Consider the following 19060-nt stretch of genomic DNA (forward strand, 5'->3'; position numbering starts at 1 on the left):
CGCTTCTAGTATTTTGCCCCCACCCCCTGCAAAGTTGCCCAACTTTGAGTTTCCCAGTTGAATTTTGGGAATTTGGGGAGGGCAGAGGCTAAAACAAAGGCTATTTGAAGGCAACAGCTCTCCTTGCTTTTTGAAAAACACCCGAACTCACTGAATGGTTGATGGTCTGAGGAGGGAAGAAGGGCCTTTGAGGAGGCAGGATTCCTGCAGACTGAGGACCTGAGTCTTGGGCCCCAGATTACAAGAGCCCTGGCCCCGTCTGCAGTCAGGCTCTGCTGGGTGGCGGCGGGCTCTGAGGGAGGGGGCGGAGGTAACCCAAAGCACGGGGCTCCTGCCTCAGCAAGGGTCCCTTCCCCACCCCGAGCCTGGCCTAGACCCAGTGGCGCCAAGGGGCCTGAAGTCAGCTCCTGGGACCGTGGCCTCAGCTCTGGGCTGGGTGGACCGATCCCTCATGGTCAAAGGCACTGCAGGGCCCTGGCCCCGGAGAGGAGCCTTACTAATGGTTGAGATGGAATCCCCGTCGACCTGATGTGTGGATAACACACTAACAACCATGGTGAAGACTAGGACAAAGGTCACTGAGCATTTCCTCTGCAGCAGAAACTGTCCTGTGAACTTTCCCATGTATGACTTCACAACAGTCCTGTGATGCAGGTGCTGTTATTACCCCATATTTATGGGGGCTTTGAGGAACCAAAGTGCAAAAGAGCAACAGGCAAGTAGTGGGGCTGGGACTTGAGCCCAGGCAACCTGGCTCCAGAGTCGCTTTCTAACTACTCTCCCTGTAAGACAGTGTCTCTCATGGGCTGAGGGGTTGAAGTTAGAGTTAGTTCTTTTTTTGCCTTTTTTAATAAAATGAAATGTTGTATATCTTGTAGACTAAAATCCACACTTACTGAGCAAGCAGCTGTCAGCAGAGGATCAGATGATCAATAATCTAAGATGTTTACTCACAGAAATGCCAGGTTCTTAGTAAGCACTCAACAAATGTCAGCTCTTTCCGTTATTATTAATTCTATAAGCTGGTTCTGATCCCTTAGGGAAACACAAGTAGTAGACGTTCTTTAAATCAGGGATTCCCAAGGACTTGACAGTTGCCTAGAGAACCACTGTCACTGACAGCTGCTGTGACCCTCAGACCATAAAGGCCTTGACGGAAGTCTGGACAGAGGTGTCCTATTATTAGCAGAATCACTCACCATGGACCAGCCAAGATGCAGGAGCAGCACCTGGACCCTGATAACAAATAAGCCCAGCTTGTCTGCACTGTCCCAGGGCAGGAGAGGCGACACTGAGAGCACGGCTCAGTCCTGACCTTAATGGGTTAAGGTGGTGAGTTCTTGCTGAGACCAGCCTACTAGCCCATCCTCCCTCCCCCACCCCACCCCCTTTTCCCCCTGGTATATCTTAAGGCAGGTCTGAATCATGATCGCAAAAACAAATAAAGGCGCGGTCATCCTCCTCAAAATGCTTTAAACTCAAAGAAGTGAACGTGTCCTCAACAATCTACTGTGTGTATGGAGTTAGTGTCTCGGATCCTCACCAGACTCCATCTTACCGATGAGGAGACAGAGGTTAAGGAACCTGCACATGGTAAACAGCCCCGAAATGACAGGGTTGAGATTCAGTCCAAGAGAGCTCCCTGCTCTTCTCAAGATCCTACAGCTCCAGGCCCCAGCTTGAGTCCTAAAATTCAGGGGTCCACCTTCCATGCTGTTTCTGGGCTGTCACTTATGAATATGCACTTGCACACAAGCACTGGTACCTGGTGCTGATGCAAAATTGCTAACAGGGAACTTTCCTGGTGGTACAGTGGTTAAGAATCCGCCTGCCAATGCAGGGGACACGAGATCGAGCCCTGGTCCGGGAAGATCCCACATGCCGGGGAACAACTAAGCCTGTGAGCCATGGCCACTGAGCCTGCGCTCTAGAGCCCGCAAGCCACAACTACTGAGCCCGCATGCTACAACTACTGAAACCACGTGCCTAGAGCCCGTGCTCCACAACAAGAGAAGCCACCACAATGAGAAGCCCACTCACCGCAACTAAGAGTGGCCCCCGCTCACCACAACTAGAGAAAGCCCGCATGCAGCAATGAAGACCCAACGCAGCCAAAAATAAATAAATAAAATAAACAAATGTATTAAAAAAAAACTGCTAACAAATCTATATGCCCTTAAATGTGAGATAAATGAGGTCCATGCAAAGAATGGATTGGTATGTTGCCATTAAAAAGAACAAGGGTCATTTTTTAGATACAGAAAGATAAATATTATGTAAGAAAATCAAGGTAGAAAAGAATATGTATTGTAAAATATTAGCATGTAAACAAAAATGTTTTTATGTAATAAACACTTATAAACACATAGAAATGTTCTGGAAGGATCCATAAGGAATGGAGGAATGAAAATGGAGATTTGCATGTGGCTAAGAGTTAGGAAGTTAGGAGAATTGCTTTTCACTGCATACCTTTCTGTCCTAATTCATGGTTACAATGAAATTGCTGATACCCGACCAGCTTTGACTTACTGAAACAGCAATTTCATGTGGTTCTAACTAATATTTAACTTTCTTTTCCATTTTAAGCCATAATCATGTTTTACTTCTACAATGGGAAAGAATGCTGGGGTCTGGGGCTCAGAGAGACAGATGGTATTTTGGTCTCTGGACAATGTCCTGGCATGTCCAGTGGCTCAAGCTACCCAATGAGATAAGCAGGTGGGGGATGGGGGCTCATCACTGAAATCCTCTTCTGATGGATCTGTCTGGAAATGGTCCTGCTCAGATAAACAGTCCCTAAGTTAACTTCATCCTGAGCCATCACTGGTCCTCTGCAGTTTCAATTTCCCAAAGTCCCATCGTTTTGAAGAAATAGAGGTAACGTGGGATCAGCTATTGACAATCTCATTCCATCACCTGATCAAAGTGGTGTCACTTCAATCAGGGCATGTCTGATGTAGGACAAGAGACACCCACCATGCAGCTGCCATGACTCACCCGACCAGAAGTTGTGCAGGCGATGTTGTCACTTGCCCAAGCATAGAAATCGCAGGAGACTTCTGATCCTGCCATGGACACGGTGAGGAAGCTGCAGGTTTCATCTAGTGCACAGTCTGCAAGCACCATGGGACAGTCACCCACCAGTCCCTCAGGAGATGCTGAGGACAGACGGACACATACCCCTACTCCCTGCCCCCCAAACACACACACACACACACACACACACACACACAGTAACATGGGTTACAATGACTATTCATGGAGGATTGGAGGATTATGAGATAAGGCTCGTAAAGATGAATACTCAGTAAGTAGTAGTTGTTATTACCCATCCCTGGCTTGACCGCTGAAATAAACAGATACATCTCCTGATCTGGACAAAATGCTCTACAAGGAACGAATGTCCTTCAATTCTGCTCCCTGACATCTGGCAGAGCCTCGTTCTTGGCAGGTGGTGGATGCACTATAAACTCCTAACTGAAATTATGAGTTGGATGCACATTTTGAGAATCAAGTGATTTACAAAGTATTTTTTATAACATATATTTGATGATCATTTCAAGGGTTGTACTTGATGTGTCTTGCAAGATCAGCACAGCATATTCATACAGCACCACCCAGGTGCCCGGCCCCTCACCTGCCAAGCACTGCGTCAGTGAGGACTCAGAACCGGGAACGTCGGACTTGACCACCACAGCAACATCTGCATCGAAGATCACCTTAGATTCTGGGAGCTTCTCAAATTTCCTCATCACTGAAAGGAAAGCAAATCTGTGAAATTTGACTCTGAGGGGTCTGGGGCCTCTGCAGAGAAGCCAAAAAGAGTTTTAGGTCAAGAAATCACTTCCCACTCACAGCCCTTGGTTACACAGGTGTTCCAAAATGAGAAATTCCCTTTTAAGGGTAGTTCCAGAATGCTGCCTCATGGCTAATACTGAGAGCTATAACTTGCCATGTCTCCTTTTTCCACCTCATTGTCAGGAAGTAAGAAGAATAATTTAATATTGTATTAGTTCTCACAACTCCCTTTTTCACATTGATATTGATTTTCTATCTAAATTTATATTTCCTTGTCCTTATCTTTTTTTTTTTTTTTTTTTTTTTGCGGTACATGGGCCTCTCACTGTTGTGGCCTCTCCCGTTGCAGAGCACAGGCTCCGGACGCGCAGGCTCAGCGGCCATGGCTCATGGGCCCAGCTGCTCCGCAGCACGTGGGATCCTCCCGGACCACAGCACAAACCCGCGTCCCCTGCATCGGCAGGCGGACTCTCAACCACTGCACCACCAGGGAAGCCCACTGTCCTTATCTTTGAATGCTAATGATATCTCATAATTATTTTATGTATAATTCTATAAATAAAATATTTTATTTATAATGATATCTCATATTTATTTTAAAACAACTTGTCCACTTTCTGGAAAGAAGTAAGTTATTTTTAAAAGACAAATAAAACACGTGCACATGGGCTCACGTAAGTCTGAAAATGTGTCATGAGGCTCAGATATGTTTATGATAGTATTTGTTTAAATGATATGTTAGCATCTGTTTTCCCAGGCACCATCAACACACCTGAGCTCCTATCTGTAGGAATGACACAGTCACATGCTCATGGAACTAGATAAGAGAGGAGAAAGAAATAAAATTTCTCAAGGCTATGAGACTTGGAACTCACTTTTCACCAAGCAAAAAGCACTGCATGTAACTCTCAAGGAATGAGACTTATCTGACAATCCAAAATGCCCAAGAGTGTCAATATTTTGCAGATAACTATCAAAAGCAAACCCTGAAGTGCATGAGTACTAGTTTTTTGAAGACATGATTATAAACATGTATGTAGGCCCTCATTCTCACACATATCCACTGCTTTATAAAAGAGACCATGTCTGAGTTGGTTTTCATCACGTCAATAAATTCAAAGCCATCCAAAGCAATATATTCTCAGTTTTCATAATAAGTGCAGAAAAAATGTTTATTACCTTTGGAGTGGGAATGGGAGAGGGCAGTATTAATATAATAGAAATGGCATGTATTAAGCCTTCAAAAATCTTGATATAAAAATTCTAATTTTGAGAGGACCTTCAAGATGGCAGAGGAGTAAGACATGGAGATCACTTTCCTCCCCACAAATACATCAAAAATAAATCTACATGTGGAACAACTCCTACAAAACACCTACTGAACGTGGGCAGAAGACCTCAGACTTCCCAAAAGGCAAGAAACTCCCCACATACCTGGGTAGGGCAAAAGAAAAAAGGAAAAACAGAGAAAAAAGAATAGGGATGGGACCTGCCCCTCTGGGAGGGAGCTGTGAAGGAGGAAAAGTTTCCACACACTAGGAAGCCCCTTCACTGGTGGAGATGGGGGGTGAGCAGGGGGGAAGCTTCAGAGCCATGGAAGAGAGTGCAGCAACAGGGGTGAGGAGGGCAAAGCGGAGAGACCCCCGCACAGAGGATTGGTGCCAACCAGCACTCACCAGCCCGAGAGACTTGTCTGCTCACCCTCCAGGGTGGGTGGGGGCTGGGACCACAACTCTATGAGACTAGACATCAATTACAGGAAGAAAACTGTAAAAAATACAAACACATGGAGGCTAAACAATACACTATTAAATAACCAAGAGATCATTAAAGAAATCAAAGAGGATTTCAAAAAATACCTAGAAACAAATGACAATGAAAACATGACAACCCAAAACCTATGGGATGCAGCAAAAGCAGTTCTAAGAGGGAAGTTTACAGCAATACAATCCTACCTCAAGAAACAAGAAAAATCTCAAACAGACAACCTAACTTTAAACCTAAAGCAATTACAGAAAGAAGAACAACAAAAAAAAAAAAACCCAAGTTAGCAGAAAGAAAGAAATCATAAAAATGAGATCAGAAATAAATGAAAAAGAAATGAAGGAAACGATCGCAAAGATCAATAAAACTAAAAGCTGGTTCTTTGAGAAGATAAACAAAATTGATAAACCATTAGCCAGACTCATCAAGAAAAAAAGAGAGAAGAACTCAAATCAACAGAATTAGAAATGGAAAAAGAGAAGTAACAACTGACACTGCAGAAATACAAAGAATCATGAGAGATTACTACAAGCAACTATATGCCAATAAAATGGACAACCGGAAAGAAATGGATAAATTGTTACAAAAGTACAACCTTCCAAGACTGAACCAGGAGGAAATAGAAAATATGAACCAACCAATCACAAGCACTTAAAATGAAACTGTGGTTAAAAATCTTCCAACAAGTAAAAGCCCAGGACCAGATGGCTTCACAGGCAAATTCTATCAAACATTTAGAGAAGAGCTAACACCTATCCTTCTCAAACTCTTCCAAAATATAGCAGAGGGAAGAACACTCCCAAGCTCATTCTACGAGGCCACCATCCCCCTGATACCAAAACCAGAGAAAGATATCACAAAATAAGAAAACTATAGGCCAATATCACTGATGAACATAGATGCAAAAATCCTCAAGAAAATACTAGCAAACAGAATCCAACAGCACATTAAAAGGATCATACATCATGATCAAGTGGGGTTTATCCCAGGAATGCAAGGATTCTTCAATATATGCAAATCAATCAATGTGATAAACCATATTAACAAATTGAAGGAGAAAAACCATATGATCCTCTCAATAGGTGCAGAAAAAGCTTTCGACAAAATTCAACACCCGTTTATGATAAAAACCATCCAGAAAGTAGGCATAGAGGGAGCTTACCTCAACATAATAAAGGCCATATATGACAAATCCACAGCCAACATCATTCTCAATGGTGAAAAACTGAAACCATTTCCACAAAGATCAGGAATAAGACAAGGTTGCCCACTCTCACTGCTATTATTCAACATAGTTTTAGAAGTTTTAGCCACAGCAATCAGAGAAGAAAAAGAAATAAAAGGAATCCAAATCGGAAAAGAAGAAATAAAACTGTCACTGTTTGCAGATGACATGATAATATACATAGAGAATCCTAAAGATGCTATCAGAAAACTACTAGAGCTAATCAATGAATTTAGTAAAGTAGAAGGATACAAAATTAATGCACAGAAATCTCTTGCATTCCTACACACTAATGATGAAAACTCTGAAAGAGAAATTAAGGAAACACTCCCATTTACCATTACAACAAAAAGAATAAAATACCTAGGAATAAACCTACCTAAGGAGACAAAAGACCTGTTTGTAGAAAACTATAAGACACTGATGAAAGAAATTAAAGATGATAGAAACAGATGGAGAAATATACCATGTTCTTGGATTGGAAGAATCAACCTTGGGAAAATGACTTTACTACCCAAAGCAATCTACAGATTCAATGCAATCCCTATCAAACTACCAATGGCATTTTTCACAGAACTAGAACCAAAAATTTCAGAATTTGTATGGAAACACAAAAGATCCCAAACAGCCAAATCAATCTTGAGAAAGAAAAATGGAGCTGGAGGAATCAGGCTCCCTGACTTCAGACTATACTACAAAGTTACAGTAATCAAGACAGTATGGTACTGGCACAGAAACAGAAATATAGATCAATGGAACAGGATAGAAAGCCCAGAGATAAACCCATGAACATATGGTCACCTTATCTTTGATAAAGGAGGTAAGAATATACAGTGGAGAAAAGATAGCCTCTTCCATAAGCGGTGCTGGGAAAACTGGACACCTACATGTAAAAGAATGAAATTAGAACAGTCCCTAATCCCATACACAAAAATAAACTCAAAATGCATCAAAGACCTAAATGTAAGGCCAGACACAATAAAACTCCTAGAGGAAAACATAGGCAGAACACTCTATGACATAAATCACAGCAAGATACTTTTTGACCCACCTCCTAGAGAAATGGAAATAAAAACAAAAATAAACAAATGGGACCTAATGAAACATAAAACCGTTTGCACAGCAAAAGAAACCATAAACAAGATGAAAAGACAGTCTTCAGAATGGGAGAAAATGTTTGCAAACAAAGCAACTGACAAAGGATTAATCTCCAAAACATACAAGCAGCTCATGCAGCTCAATATCAAAAAAACAAACAACCTAATCCAAAAATGGGCAGAAGGCCTAAACAGACATTTCTCCATAGAAGATATACAGATTGCCAACAAACACATGAAAGAATGCTCAGCATCACTAATCATTAGAGAAATGCAAATCAAAACTACAATGAGGTATCACCTCACACCAGTCAGAATGGCCATCATCAAAACCTCTACAAACAATAAATGTTGGAGAGGGTGTGGAGAAAAGGAATGCTCTTGCACTGTTGGTGGGAATGTAAATTGATACAGCCATTATGGAGAACAGTATGGAGGTTCCTTGAAAAACTAAAAACAGAATTACCATATGACCCACTAATCCCACTACTGGGCAAATACCCTGAGAAAACCATAAATCAAAAAGAGTCATGTACCACAGTGTTCATTGCAGCACTATTTACAATAGCCATGATGTGGAAGCAACCTAAGTGTCTATTGACAGATGAATGGATAAAGAAGATGTGGCACATATATACAATGGAATATTACTCAGCCATAAAAATAAATGAAATTGAGTTATTTGTAGTGAGGTGGATGGACCTAGAGTCTGTCATACAGAGTGAAGTAACTCAGAAAGAGAAAAAAAAAAACGTATGCTAATACATATATATGGAATCTAAGAAAAAAAAAAGGTCATGAAGAACCTAGGTGTAAGATGGGAATAAAGGCACAGACCTACTAGAGAATGGACTTGAGGATACGGGTAGGGGGAAGGGTAAGCTGTGACAAAGTGAGAGAGTGGCTTGGACATATATACACTACCAAACGTAAAATAGATAGCTAGTGGGAAGCAGCCACATAGCACAGGGAGATCAGCTCAGTGCTTTGTGACTAGAGGGGTGGGATAGGGAGGGTGGGAGGGAGATACAAGAGGGAGGGGATATGGAGATATATGTATACGTATAGCTGATTCACTTTGTGATACAGCAGAAACTAACACAACATTGTAAAGCAATTATATTGCAATAAAGATGTTAAAAAACAAATTCTAATTTTACAAAGTGGTCCTTCATTGATCATTGAAGTTGCCAAGTTCATGTGCTCAGCCCATACTCAGTCCCTCCGCTCTCATCTCCTCCTCTCTTTTTTATTTTTTATACTCCCTGTTATCTTATTTATAGGGACCAGAAGCTCCAGTCCAGCAAACACCACATTATACGCAGCCAGTGTCCCTGAGGCTTGGTTGGTACGGACCAGCAGCTTACAGCATTCTAGGAGACTAAATAAAATTTGAATCATTTTTCAGTTTCCAATTAAAATCTTCTCAGGAGCCATAAATGCTGTAAGTTTATCACTTCAGTTAGAGAATCTACTGGTTTTCACATAAGGGACACCTTGGTGTTGGAGGTCCTGACATTTCAGAGTTCTGTGAAGAAGCTCATTGACAAACAGAACAGAAACAATTTATGAACTGAGCTACCAATGATTCCATGGCATATTGAGTTAGTGTGCAGATTTATACATTCTTTTGGTATAATCTGCCACATGCCTTACAGATATTTACAAATTTACGTACATAACAGATATTTACAAATGTTTTGGGGAAAGTATAAAGGGTCAGCATCTGGGCACATCACTCTATTTGATCATGATTTTGCACAGTGTACTGTGGCTATTTATGTGCCTGTCTCTTTCCAAGACAAGGATAATGTTCTGATGATATCTGAACACCCGCCAGGTATGATAGTGACAGATACATACTAGTTTCCTACTTATTGGATGGATGGATAGGTGGATGGATGGATGGATGGATGGAAGGATGGATGGATGGATGGATGACTGCCAAAATCATTACAACACCAGGAAACCAGGGCAGAACATTATGAAGATGGTGTAATTCCAATGGTAGGCATATTCCTCTGTTTGAGCACTTGACATGGAGTATGAAGTCTTTGGTGTGGACCAACAAAGGGCAGAACTAGAAAACTGGATCTAGAGTTAAAGGGAAGATGAGCTTGAAATATTTCCACTGGCCAAGGTCTAAACAAAGGGTTTACCACAGGCAATGTCAGAAAGATCAAGGGGGCCACGCTGAAGTTGCAGCAGAGAGACATAAGGTGAGGAGGCAGCTGGCAATGGGGAAGGAGCACTAGCTCTGGAGTCAGCCAGTCCTGATGCCACCACCCTCACCAGCTTTGTGTCCCGGGCATGTCTCAACCTCTGAGAGCCTCAGCTGCCTGGTGTGAGGAATAAACAGAGCGGCACGGAGTACCCGGTACCCGGTAACGACTCAGGAAATGCTGGGTCCCTCTGCCCCCTGCAAGGACACCCCGCCTCGGTGCCGGGGCTTGTCAGACTGGCTGCAGGAATTCAGCTGGTGGGAGAATCCCTTTCCCTGATGACCTTTAGGAAATAGTTCCGAAGAAGCCCAGATAATTAGAGTCATTCATTCATTGTGTCGACAAGCGCCAGCTACTCTCGGATAGAACAAAAAGGAAGATACAGGTCTAGCCGCAAAGGAACATGTGGTCTAATGAGGCTAGAGTCCAGAGAGGGCCCTGAGGTGGTGCAGCTCTACTGTATCCTGGAGCACCGCAGAGCCACTGAAGAGTTTTAAGGGCAATTGTATAAGTCGAATTGCCTCTTAAGTGCTCTGAAGCACCGTGGGCAAGTCATTGGATGGAGGCAAGGCTGGAGCAGAGAGATGAATCAGGAGGCTACAGCAGTGATCCACGTGTCTGAGGATCCAGGTCGGACAGAGGGAGGTGGTGTCGGGATGCAGAAGGGGCACCGCCCTCGCCGGTGGATACCTGTTCGTGGAATTACACAGCTGACCTCTACGCGCTTCGCCTTTTCTAGGGGACAAACACCTCAATAATGAGACTTCAATTCCACGCCCAAAGAGAAAGATCTCAAAGTCAAGTTGAAAGGATTCTGAGACAGTGTGCTGCCATCCCAGTGGGGGCACAGCTTCTTAACATGGAAATCCTTCTGCATATCCAGAAAGGAAAATCTAAGCTCCAAGTTTTGCATAAGAAGCCAAGATGCTGAGGACCAACCTGGAGGCTATTCATAAACCTGTACTTCAGGGAGGCGTCATCAAAGTTGGCAAAGCTGAGCTGTTCCTCATAAACATTTCTGGTGCCACTGATTAAACTGGCCTTTCTGCTCCAGATGAACACAGGGCAGAACAAGCCAGGAAATGCTTTACAAAGTGCGCATTACAATCCGCACAGCCGAGCCAGCGGTACAGGTGCAAAGAGGGCCAGAGTTAAGATGCAAGCACCCAGAATGGTCAGTAATCACCGTGGTCCTTGGGCAAGTTGCTTTCCCTCTGAGGACGTCTTCTCCCTCATTTGTAAAGGATAACAAAGATCTGCCTAAGTGATCTCTTAAAGCACTTCCAGCTCTAACTCCCCAATTGCTATTCCTGCCCAAGAGGAGGGATACTGACAAATAATAATAAAGATTTTCATTGGATTTGCAATTTATCCATGGACAGACACACACACACACACACACACACACACACACCCTTGGCATTCATTAACGCTTCGCTAAGGCATTAACAATCCCATTTTACAGATGGGGAAACTGTTGAATGTAAGTGACTTGCCCAGCACTGCACAACCAGTAAAGGGCACCATTGGGATTAAATTAGTTCTGGTCCCACTCCCATGCACCTAGGATTATAGGACTCCTGTCAGTTCTTTCGCACCCATTATCTCATTGAAGAGCTGGGCTCAACGTTTGGCATCTTCAAAGACCGTGAGGGTCTCTCAGGAGGCGAGCAGGAGGCTTCTGGGGTGATGAGCATCAGAGAAGTTGAGCGATTTGCTCTGGGTAACCCAGCAAGTAACATGGAAGAAGGACTGGCACTCAGGTCTTCCCCCAACATCCCACTGAGGGAGAAATGCTGACCAGCTTTTTGGAGGCAAGCTGCCCACAAGAAAGGAAACCTCAGCAGACGAATGATTTTTAAATTCATTTCTCAGGATGCTGAAGTATTGAGGGGTGAGGTTTCATGACGTCTGAAATATACTTTCCAATGATTAAAAGAGAGAGAGAGAAAGAGCAAAACAATAACAATTTTTGGATCTGGGTGACGAGTATTTGTTCTTCCTACTATTCTTTCAACTCCTACATAGGTTAAAAGTTTTCGAAATGAAAGGTTGGGGACAACTGCATCTCACATGTCTCTCCCCTTCTAGAAAGCCCTTGGGATTACCCACCCTGTCCCCAGGAGTGGCTGACTTAACGGCCTGCACGTACTCAGACACTGGGCGTCCATCAGCAGGGCCTCCGTCTCTGACCACGACAGCCTCTGCCCCTCGCCGTCCACGCAGAAGGCCTTCCCGCTGGCCCCATCCCTCTGGCTGGCTCGGTACTGGCCGTCCTGGTCACACCGCAGGCCTGCCTCATTCTTCTGACAGCCAGTGACACCTGGAACCAAAGATGGATACATCGTAGTGCCGTGCCTCTGGGGTCCCCTCCCTGCTGGACCCCAGGCTCCCAGTCCTTGATCAGACGTCCAAGTCACACGTCGGAGCCAGACATCCCCCAGCTTAAAACTTGTCAGTGTCCCCACCCCAACCAAAAAACAAAGTCTGGGCTCGCCTTTGGGCCACTAAGGCCACTGTGACCTGGCCCCACCCATCTGATCCTGCACATGCTCCTGTGTGTCCACAGTCAGCCTGGAACACACCTCCTGCTCTGATACCATTTGCTGGGACGCAGGCTCTGCCCCCCGGTTCTTCTCCTGGTGCAGCCTTCTCCCCAGTCTGCAAGGAGTTAACTCTTCACCGGCCAGTCCTCATTTCCTCAGGGAAGCCCCCAGACCCCTGGACGCCCGAGTGTTACACTCTCCTCTTGACCCACACCTCTGCTCAGAGCCGGGGGCACAGTTTTCATTTCCATTTGTCTGCGGGAAGGAACAGTTCGCAGCTGTCTGACTCCCTCCCAAGCAGGCAGGGCCCTCAGCTGGCTTTGCTCCCTATTTTATTCCAGTACCTTGCTCAGTGTCTGACATATAATACAAGCCTCCTACCCGCCCCAGGCTTTGATACTGTGATTTATAATAAGACATAGGTACTTGGTCTTTATCCCCATTTCTGGAAGTTGACATTCAGAGAAGGAAGGTGACTTGGCCGAGGTCACAGTGCTGGTAGGAGGGAGCGTGGGGATGGAAATGGGGTTGGGGGGTGGCGAGCCTCCGCCTCCCCGTCTGCTCCCTGCCAGGTAGGCAGCACCCGCTCCACAGACACAGATCAGCGCACTGCAGGGACCTCCTTTTAAGAAAGGATTCCTCGGGGCAGTGTGACAACACTTCATGTCACCCCAAACCACAGTGTCTGGGGCCAACGTGTGCAAACTGAGCGGGACGCCCGGGGGTCAAGGACACTCTGAGTTCCTGGGGAAGAGTTCCTCCTCCAGAAGGAATGTCAGACTTCCAGCCTAGGAAATTCCTCTATTTACTTTCTTGGAAGTGCCACCCTATTTCCACTGCTCTCCTGACCAAGGAAACTGCCTGTGTCACAGAGGTGTCTTGATCTCTTTTGATTATTTTACAATTCTAAACACTACTCCGATCTTAAGCAATGCCTCATGTTGACACCATTTCAGAACTAACATGAAAAGATTTGCGACAAGGCAAGTTATGGGCCCCTGCTAGGGAAAACCCAACACTCCCCAGTTGACTGTTAAGTAAATAGGCCAAGTGAAATCACATGACATACAGGAAGGCCACCGGTACACACAGTCCTGACAGATTCATGGGGCCAGAAAGGGAATATGAGCTACACAGTGGTCATGATCGTAGATGGAAAACATCTTCCACTTCTTAATCTGATAACATTGACTTACAAAAATCAGAAGTTTCAGAATCAGACAACGCCAAGATCAAAGGCCAGCTATGTCACTTTCTAGCTGAGCGACTTTAGCTAAATTTCTTCCGTGAGCCTTAGCCTTCTTATACGTAAAAGTTGGGCTCATCATGTTTACCTAGAAGGAGAGTTGGGAAGATTGAATGAAGCAACACGGGTAAAATGTCTGGCCTAGCTCTTGACAGAGAATAGGCATTCAAAGGCGGTACCCTTTGGATTACGATCTGTATCCAGTGGTTCTCAAGGGTGGGCAATCTTGCCCCCATCTAGGAGACACTTGGCGTTGTCTGGAGACAGTTTGGTTGTCACAACTTGGTGTGCATGGGTGGTACTACTGGCGTCTAATAGGTAAGGAGCAGTGATGCTGCTAAATAAACATCCTATAATGCAAGGGACAGAGCTCCAAAACGAAGAATTATCTGTCTCAGAATTTCAGTAGTAACAAGGCCGAGATGTCCTGCAGTGTCCCCACGACACTGTAGGGTTTCTCTTTCGAAGCGGGACCCTTTAGAACTTACAGTGAGTCTGGCTGAAAGCTCCAACGGAAATGGTCGTTCTGCCCACGGGACAAGGGACGCAGGCCAGGCTACCTGCCTGTTCTTGGTAGAATCCAGCAGGACAGGGAATACACTGCTCATCCTGAAAATAGCTTCCTTCAGGACACTTAACTAGAAAAGATAAACAGAGCGATGAGGTTAAAGAACAAGACACTAGCCTTATAGTTACAAGCTCAGAACACACAGGGTCTGTGAAACTCCAAAATCAGACAAGAGCTCATTCATTTAACAAATTGCCCACTGAGAATCTGCTGTGCGTCAGGCCCTAAGAGGAGGGGATAAGCCGTGAAGAGGGTCGACAAAGCTCCTACTCTCCAGAAGCTGACGGGCTGGTAGGATGAGAGGGTGTCTGATAAGAATGTCAGAGTTGAGTGAAATGAAGCAGGAGCGGAGGGCACGATGGTGAGGAAGGCCCCTCTGAGAGGTGACACGTGAGACCTGATGGGTGAGGAGTCCCCTAGGCCAAGATGCAGAAGAGAATTCTGTGCAGAGAGGACAGCAAGTGTGGAAATCCTGAGGCAGGAATGAGTCTGGATTATTCAAGGAATGGAAAGATAAAAGCCAGCTAAAGCCAGCTACTGAGCTAGAGCTTACTAGACAGAGAGAAGGTTGTCACGGGATGAAGTTGAGAACATCTTGAAAGATGAGCGTCCATCCATAGGTTGCCATGGGAATATGGGAGAGCACAGTGGTGGGTGCAAACTTTGGGGTCAGACAGATCGGGTAAAATCCCCCAGCCCACTCTACCTAAATGCCTCTGGACTTCCCTGAGGCTCCATTTTCTCCTCTGTAAAAAAAAGGATTAATAATATTATCCCGTTGGGGTGCAGTGATGATGTACAGAAAGCACATATCATAATGCCAGACTCATAGGTGCTCAACACATGGTAATTCATTCTAGACTTGAGGGAGTCATTCCTGGCAGCCAACCTCAGCACCTACTCTGTCCAAACAGGGTGCCCTCCCTCTGTGGGTTGATTTCAACAATTCAGCACCATCTCACTCGAATGTGGCCTCTCCCTCTTGGTCAGTCGGTGATGGCATGGCTCAGACCTGGGACTACTGGGAAGTGAGTGAGACGGCCAGGGCACAGGACTGACAGAGGCCCTCACAGTTGGCTTGTGGAGTCTGACTTACTCAGAAACTCCAAGCGTGACCCCGAGAGTGAGGACCTACTCACGTCTTGCACCCTGGATGCCTCATTCACCTCATTCGTCTCCTCCCCGTGCTCCCCTGTCAATCAGCAGTCTCAGTGCTTTCTGTCCCTCTGGTTCTAACACTCCCAACCCTTCCTAATTTGCCTCCTCCAATATGATACGAGCTGAGAAACTAGAAACCCAAACTGGACACGTGCATGTCGCATAAGGGTTCTAAGTTGGCATCCCAGAGCTCTGCTCTGAGGCGAGTGCGTGAACTTGGCCACACAGATTCTGACAGCTCAGAGAAGGGGATGGCGGAAGGAGGTTCTATTTTGTCTTTTTTCTTGATTCAGGGTTGTGTTCTGGAGATTTTGCCAAATAACTTCTAGAAGAAGTGAGCTGTTACCCAGTAAGGGTGGGAGCCAAAAGCGTGCCCACTCTTGGGAGTGCTGTCTTTGTGCCTGGCACTCCGCTATGTGCTGCATGTACATCACTACAGCACACCCGGGAGTTAGCGTTCCACCCGGACTTCACAGATGAGAAAGCTGAGCCTCAGGACATTCATGCATGACGCCCCCAGCATGCTTTTCTGAAAAGGGCAGGGAGGAAGTAAAATTGTAGAACGCGCCAAGCACAGTGCCATGTATTACAATGTCACCACGTTATGGGAAAGCTATCAGCGCCATTCTAGCCTGGAGAAAACTCATGTTCAAGGGCAAGGTCAACCAGGCAGCGAGATGATAGGGGTGGGAGTCAAGCCCCCTTCTCGCCAAACCAAAGCCTTTTCTCCACACACCAATTCAACCACCTTCCTTTGACGAAGAAGTGAGCACAAACGTGTAGGATGTGCTAGAACGGAGCCAGCGTGGATCTGAGAGCTACTCTCTTGAGCGTGCATATGTATGTGGTGTTTCTGAGTAAATCAGAAACTCCAGGCACACCCTGGAAACTGAATGGTGTGTTTTCCGGCCTGCCCTGTGCCATGCACATCTTCGCTCAGAGAGCAGGGTTTCGTTACTTCTATGAGTCACATTGTTGATCATCTCTAGTATTTTTACCTCAGTACTGTGGCTATTTTTTCAAGTAGTCTCCAAGTTCATTGCTAAAGGAAAACAAAACCTTTTAAGCCAGTCTGAGTTGCTGCCTCTGAACCCAGGGTGCAGGTGAAGGAGCAGAAAAAAGAGAGCTGGGAATTTTTGCTGCCATATGTTTCAGGCTCCTCGACCACACGCAAGGAACCTGCGTTCTGTTTCTTTCCATGTCTGACGTCAAGAGTCTTTTCCGCCCAAAGGAACCTTTGTGAACATCACGGTGAGGCTCCATTGCCTCCTTCCCCAGTAGGTGGGTCCCCCCAGAGACCCTGAGTCCACCGCAACAACTGGATGTCTATCCCTCAGTTAAATCCCTTCATGGAAATCACTGGAAAATCCCTGGGGCCTCAGTTCCCTCTTCCGTAAAATGAGGCAATTTGGCCAATTTGAGTTTGCACGTTTCACAAAGCTTTGGGGTTATGCCATCCCTCTAGCCAACCCATTCCCAAAGTCCCTAAGCAACAGCAGCCGTGTTTCTGCTGAAGAAAAATATCTGAGGAAGCATAACTGTCCTTCACTCCTTAGCCTGCTTTGCTCAACCCCACCCCTGGCCCCGTCACTCTCCAACTTAAAATTCGCCCCTGGTGACCCCACCAAACCAAGCCCCTTGCTGTGCCCCCAGGCCTCTTCCACTCTGGTCCTCTCCTATCTCTCAGGCCCCATTCTCCAGTCATGCAAACCATGTGCACTGTCCCCATAAAGCCACAGCACTTTGTAACTCCCTGCTTTTGCACTAATCTCCATTTCTGGAATGTCCTTCATCACTTTAGCGAACTCAACATGGGGGCACACACACATACACACACACACACACACACACACACACAAACCACTTCTTGTCTGCTTTTGTCCAAGCGACAATTTTAACTAGCCTGTAAGACTTCACGCCAGCCTTTATAACCCCAGCAAGCCATCCCTGACTGCCCTGACTGGGATGCAAAAGGCTTTTCACATGATATTTTAGCTGTCTTTTCACTTAACCTCTCTTCAGCTAGACTGTGAGCTCCTTGAAAGTGGAGCTATGACTTTTGCTTCCCTAAGAATGTCACATGGTATTTGATACATAATTATATTTTGAAAGTTTGGATGGAATGGATGGATGGATGGATGGATGGATGGAAAGATGGATGGGAGGAAGGACAGATGCATGAATAGAAAGAAGGAAGGAAGGAAAGGAGGGAGGGAGGGAGGAAACAAGACATAACATGTTACTTCAGGAAGAAATCCGTAGAGAACTAGCTCTATTATAAGAATTTGCAGTGAACGAGTGACAGTGAATGTTGTTCAGAATGGAAATGGAAAATCCAGACAATTTCTCTGGGATTCTCCTTAATGGACCAACCTGGTATGAAGGTTGCCAGCAGGTAATTCTGAGGGGAAGCCACCTGGCTGGCAGTGAGGCAAGAGGGTGAATGTAACTGACTGCATGGGAGGTGCAAACAAGGCCTCCACCCCTTGCAGTAGGCACTGCCTAGATTAAGGCTGCCAGGCCTGCCTGAGTCATGGGAGGTGGACATTCCCACCGATCTCCCTGAGTCACTGTCCCCCCGGGGGACCATCCAGATTGGCCCCCCAAGATGACACACAGAAACCCTGCCTTATCTCCACAGGACAATGCTCTGCTTGTAGCCTCACAGCTGTATTCCAGATGTGCTTCAGAAGGAAAAAGAGCCAGTAAGAATAGATACAAGAATCCGAGGGCGTGATTTCACCAAGGGCCCTTGTTGAGAAGGGAGACTTGTGAATCAGCGGACAGAACAAAGAATCTGGAAACAGCAGGGCTGAGTTTAAATCTCACGTGGCTGAAGTTTCACTTTGTGTGAAGCAATGTGCTTTGTATAGATTATATTCAGCTATGCAAATCACAATGCCATGAAATAGGTATTACTGTCCCTGTTTTCCAGATTACGCCTAGTGAAGATGGGCAGTATCCCAAGAACCCACACTGAGAAGGTGCTGGAGCCAAGACTTGAACCCAGGTCTTCCTAACACTCTTAACTTATGCCCCCCAGCTGCTTCGTCCACCCCATGGCATTAAAAATACCTGACAGCCTGGACCACAGCAATGTAGAAATTCAATAGAGAATGGATGTTATCATCGACACTGGAGAAAATCTGGGGGTTTTGGTACAGCTTTTGTGAATTCCATTCTGGATGTTTCTAACCATTTGGAATAAGGGGTGGGGCTGAATGGTATCATCAACAATGCTCTGTAACTTGGTAAAAAGCTGCTGCAGTTGAAGAACAGAATGTAGGTTTGTGTAGAGCTAGGATGGGTAGACTACAGCTGTCAGGTCAAATTCAGCTCACCTTCCGTTTGGCAAGCAAAGTTTTATTAGAACACAGCCACGTTTCTCTCCCCACAGTGGACGAGCTGAGTCCATGAGACAGAAACAGAATGGTCT

The 19060-nt window shown here is 45.5% G+C and overlaps 1 protein-coding gene across 1 annotated transcript in view; it reads right to left on the reverse strand.

The window, feature by feature from the left end:
* The window catches only part of TG (thyroglobulin), a gene marked incomplete at its 5' end in the record, with an annotated part of 239460 nt that overhangs the window by 175627 nt on the left and 44773 nt on the right, over positions 1 to 19060 (reverse strand). Inside the window, 4 exons of the mRNA XM_082601181.1 lie at positions 2998 to 3113; positions 3638 to 3754; positions 12259 to 12429; positions 14387 to 14536. Of these exons, the coding sequence (XP_082457307.1) occupies positions 2998 to 3113; positions 3638 to 3754; positions 12259 to 12429; positions 14387 to 14536 (554 nt within the window). The remainder of the gene's footprint in view (positions 1 to 2997; positions 3114 to 3637; positions 3755 to 12258; positions 12430 to 14386; positions 14537 to 19060) is intronic.

The sequence above is a fragment of the Mesoplodon mirus genome (genome assembly GCF_964341445.2).
Source record: "Mesoplodon mirus genome assembly, chromosome: 16".
Lineage (NCBI taxonomy): Eukaryota > Metazoa > Chordata > Mammalia > Artiodactyla > Ziphiidae > Mesoplodon > Mesoplodon mirus.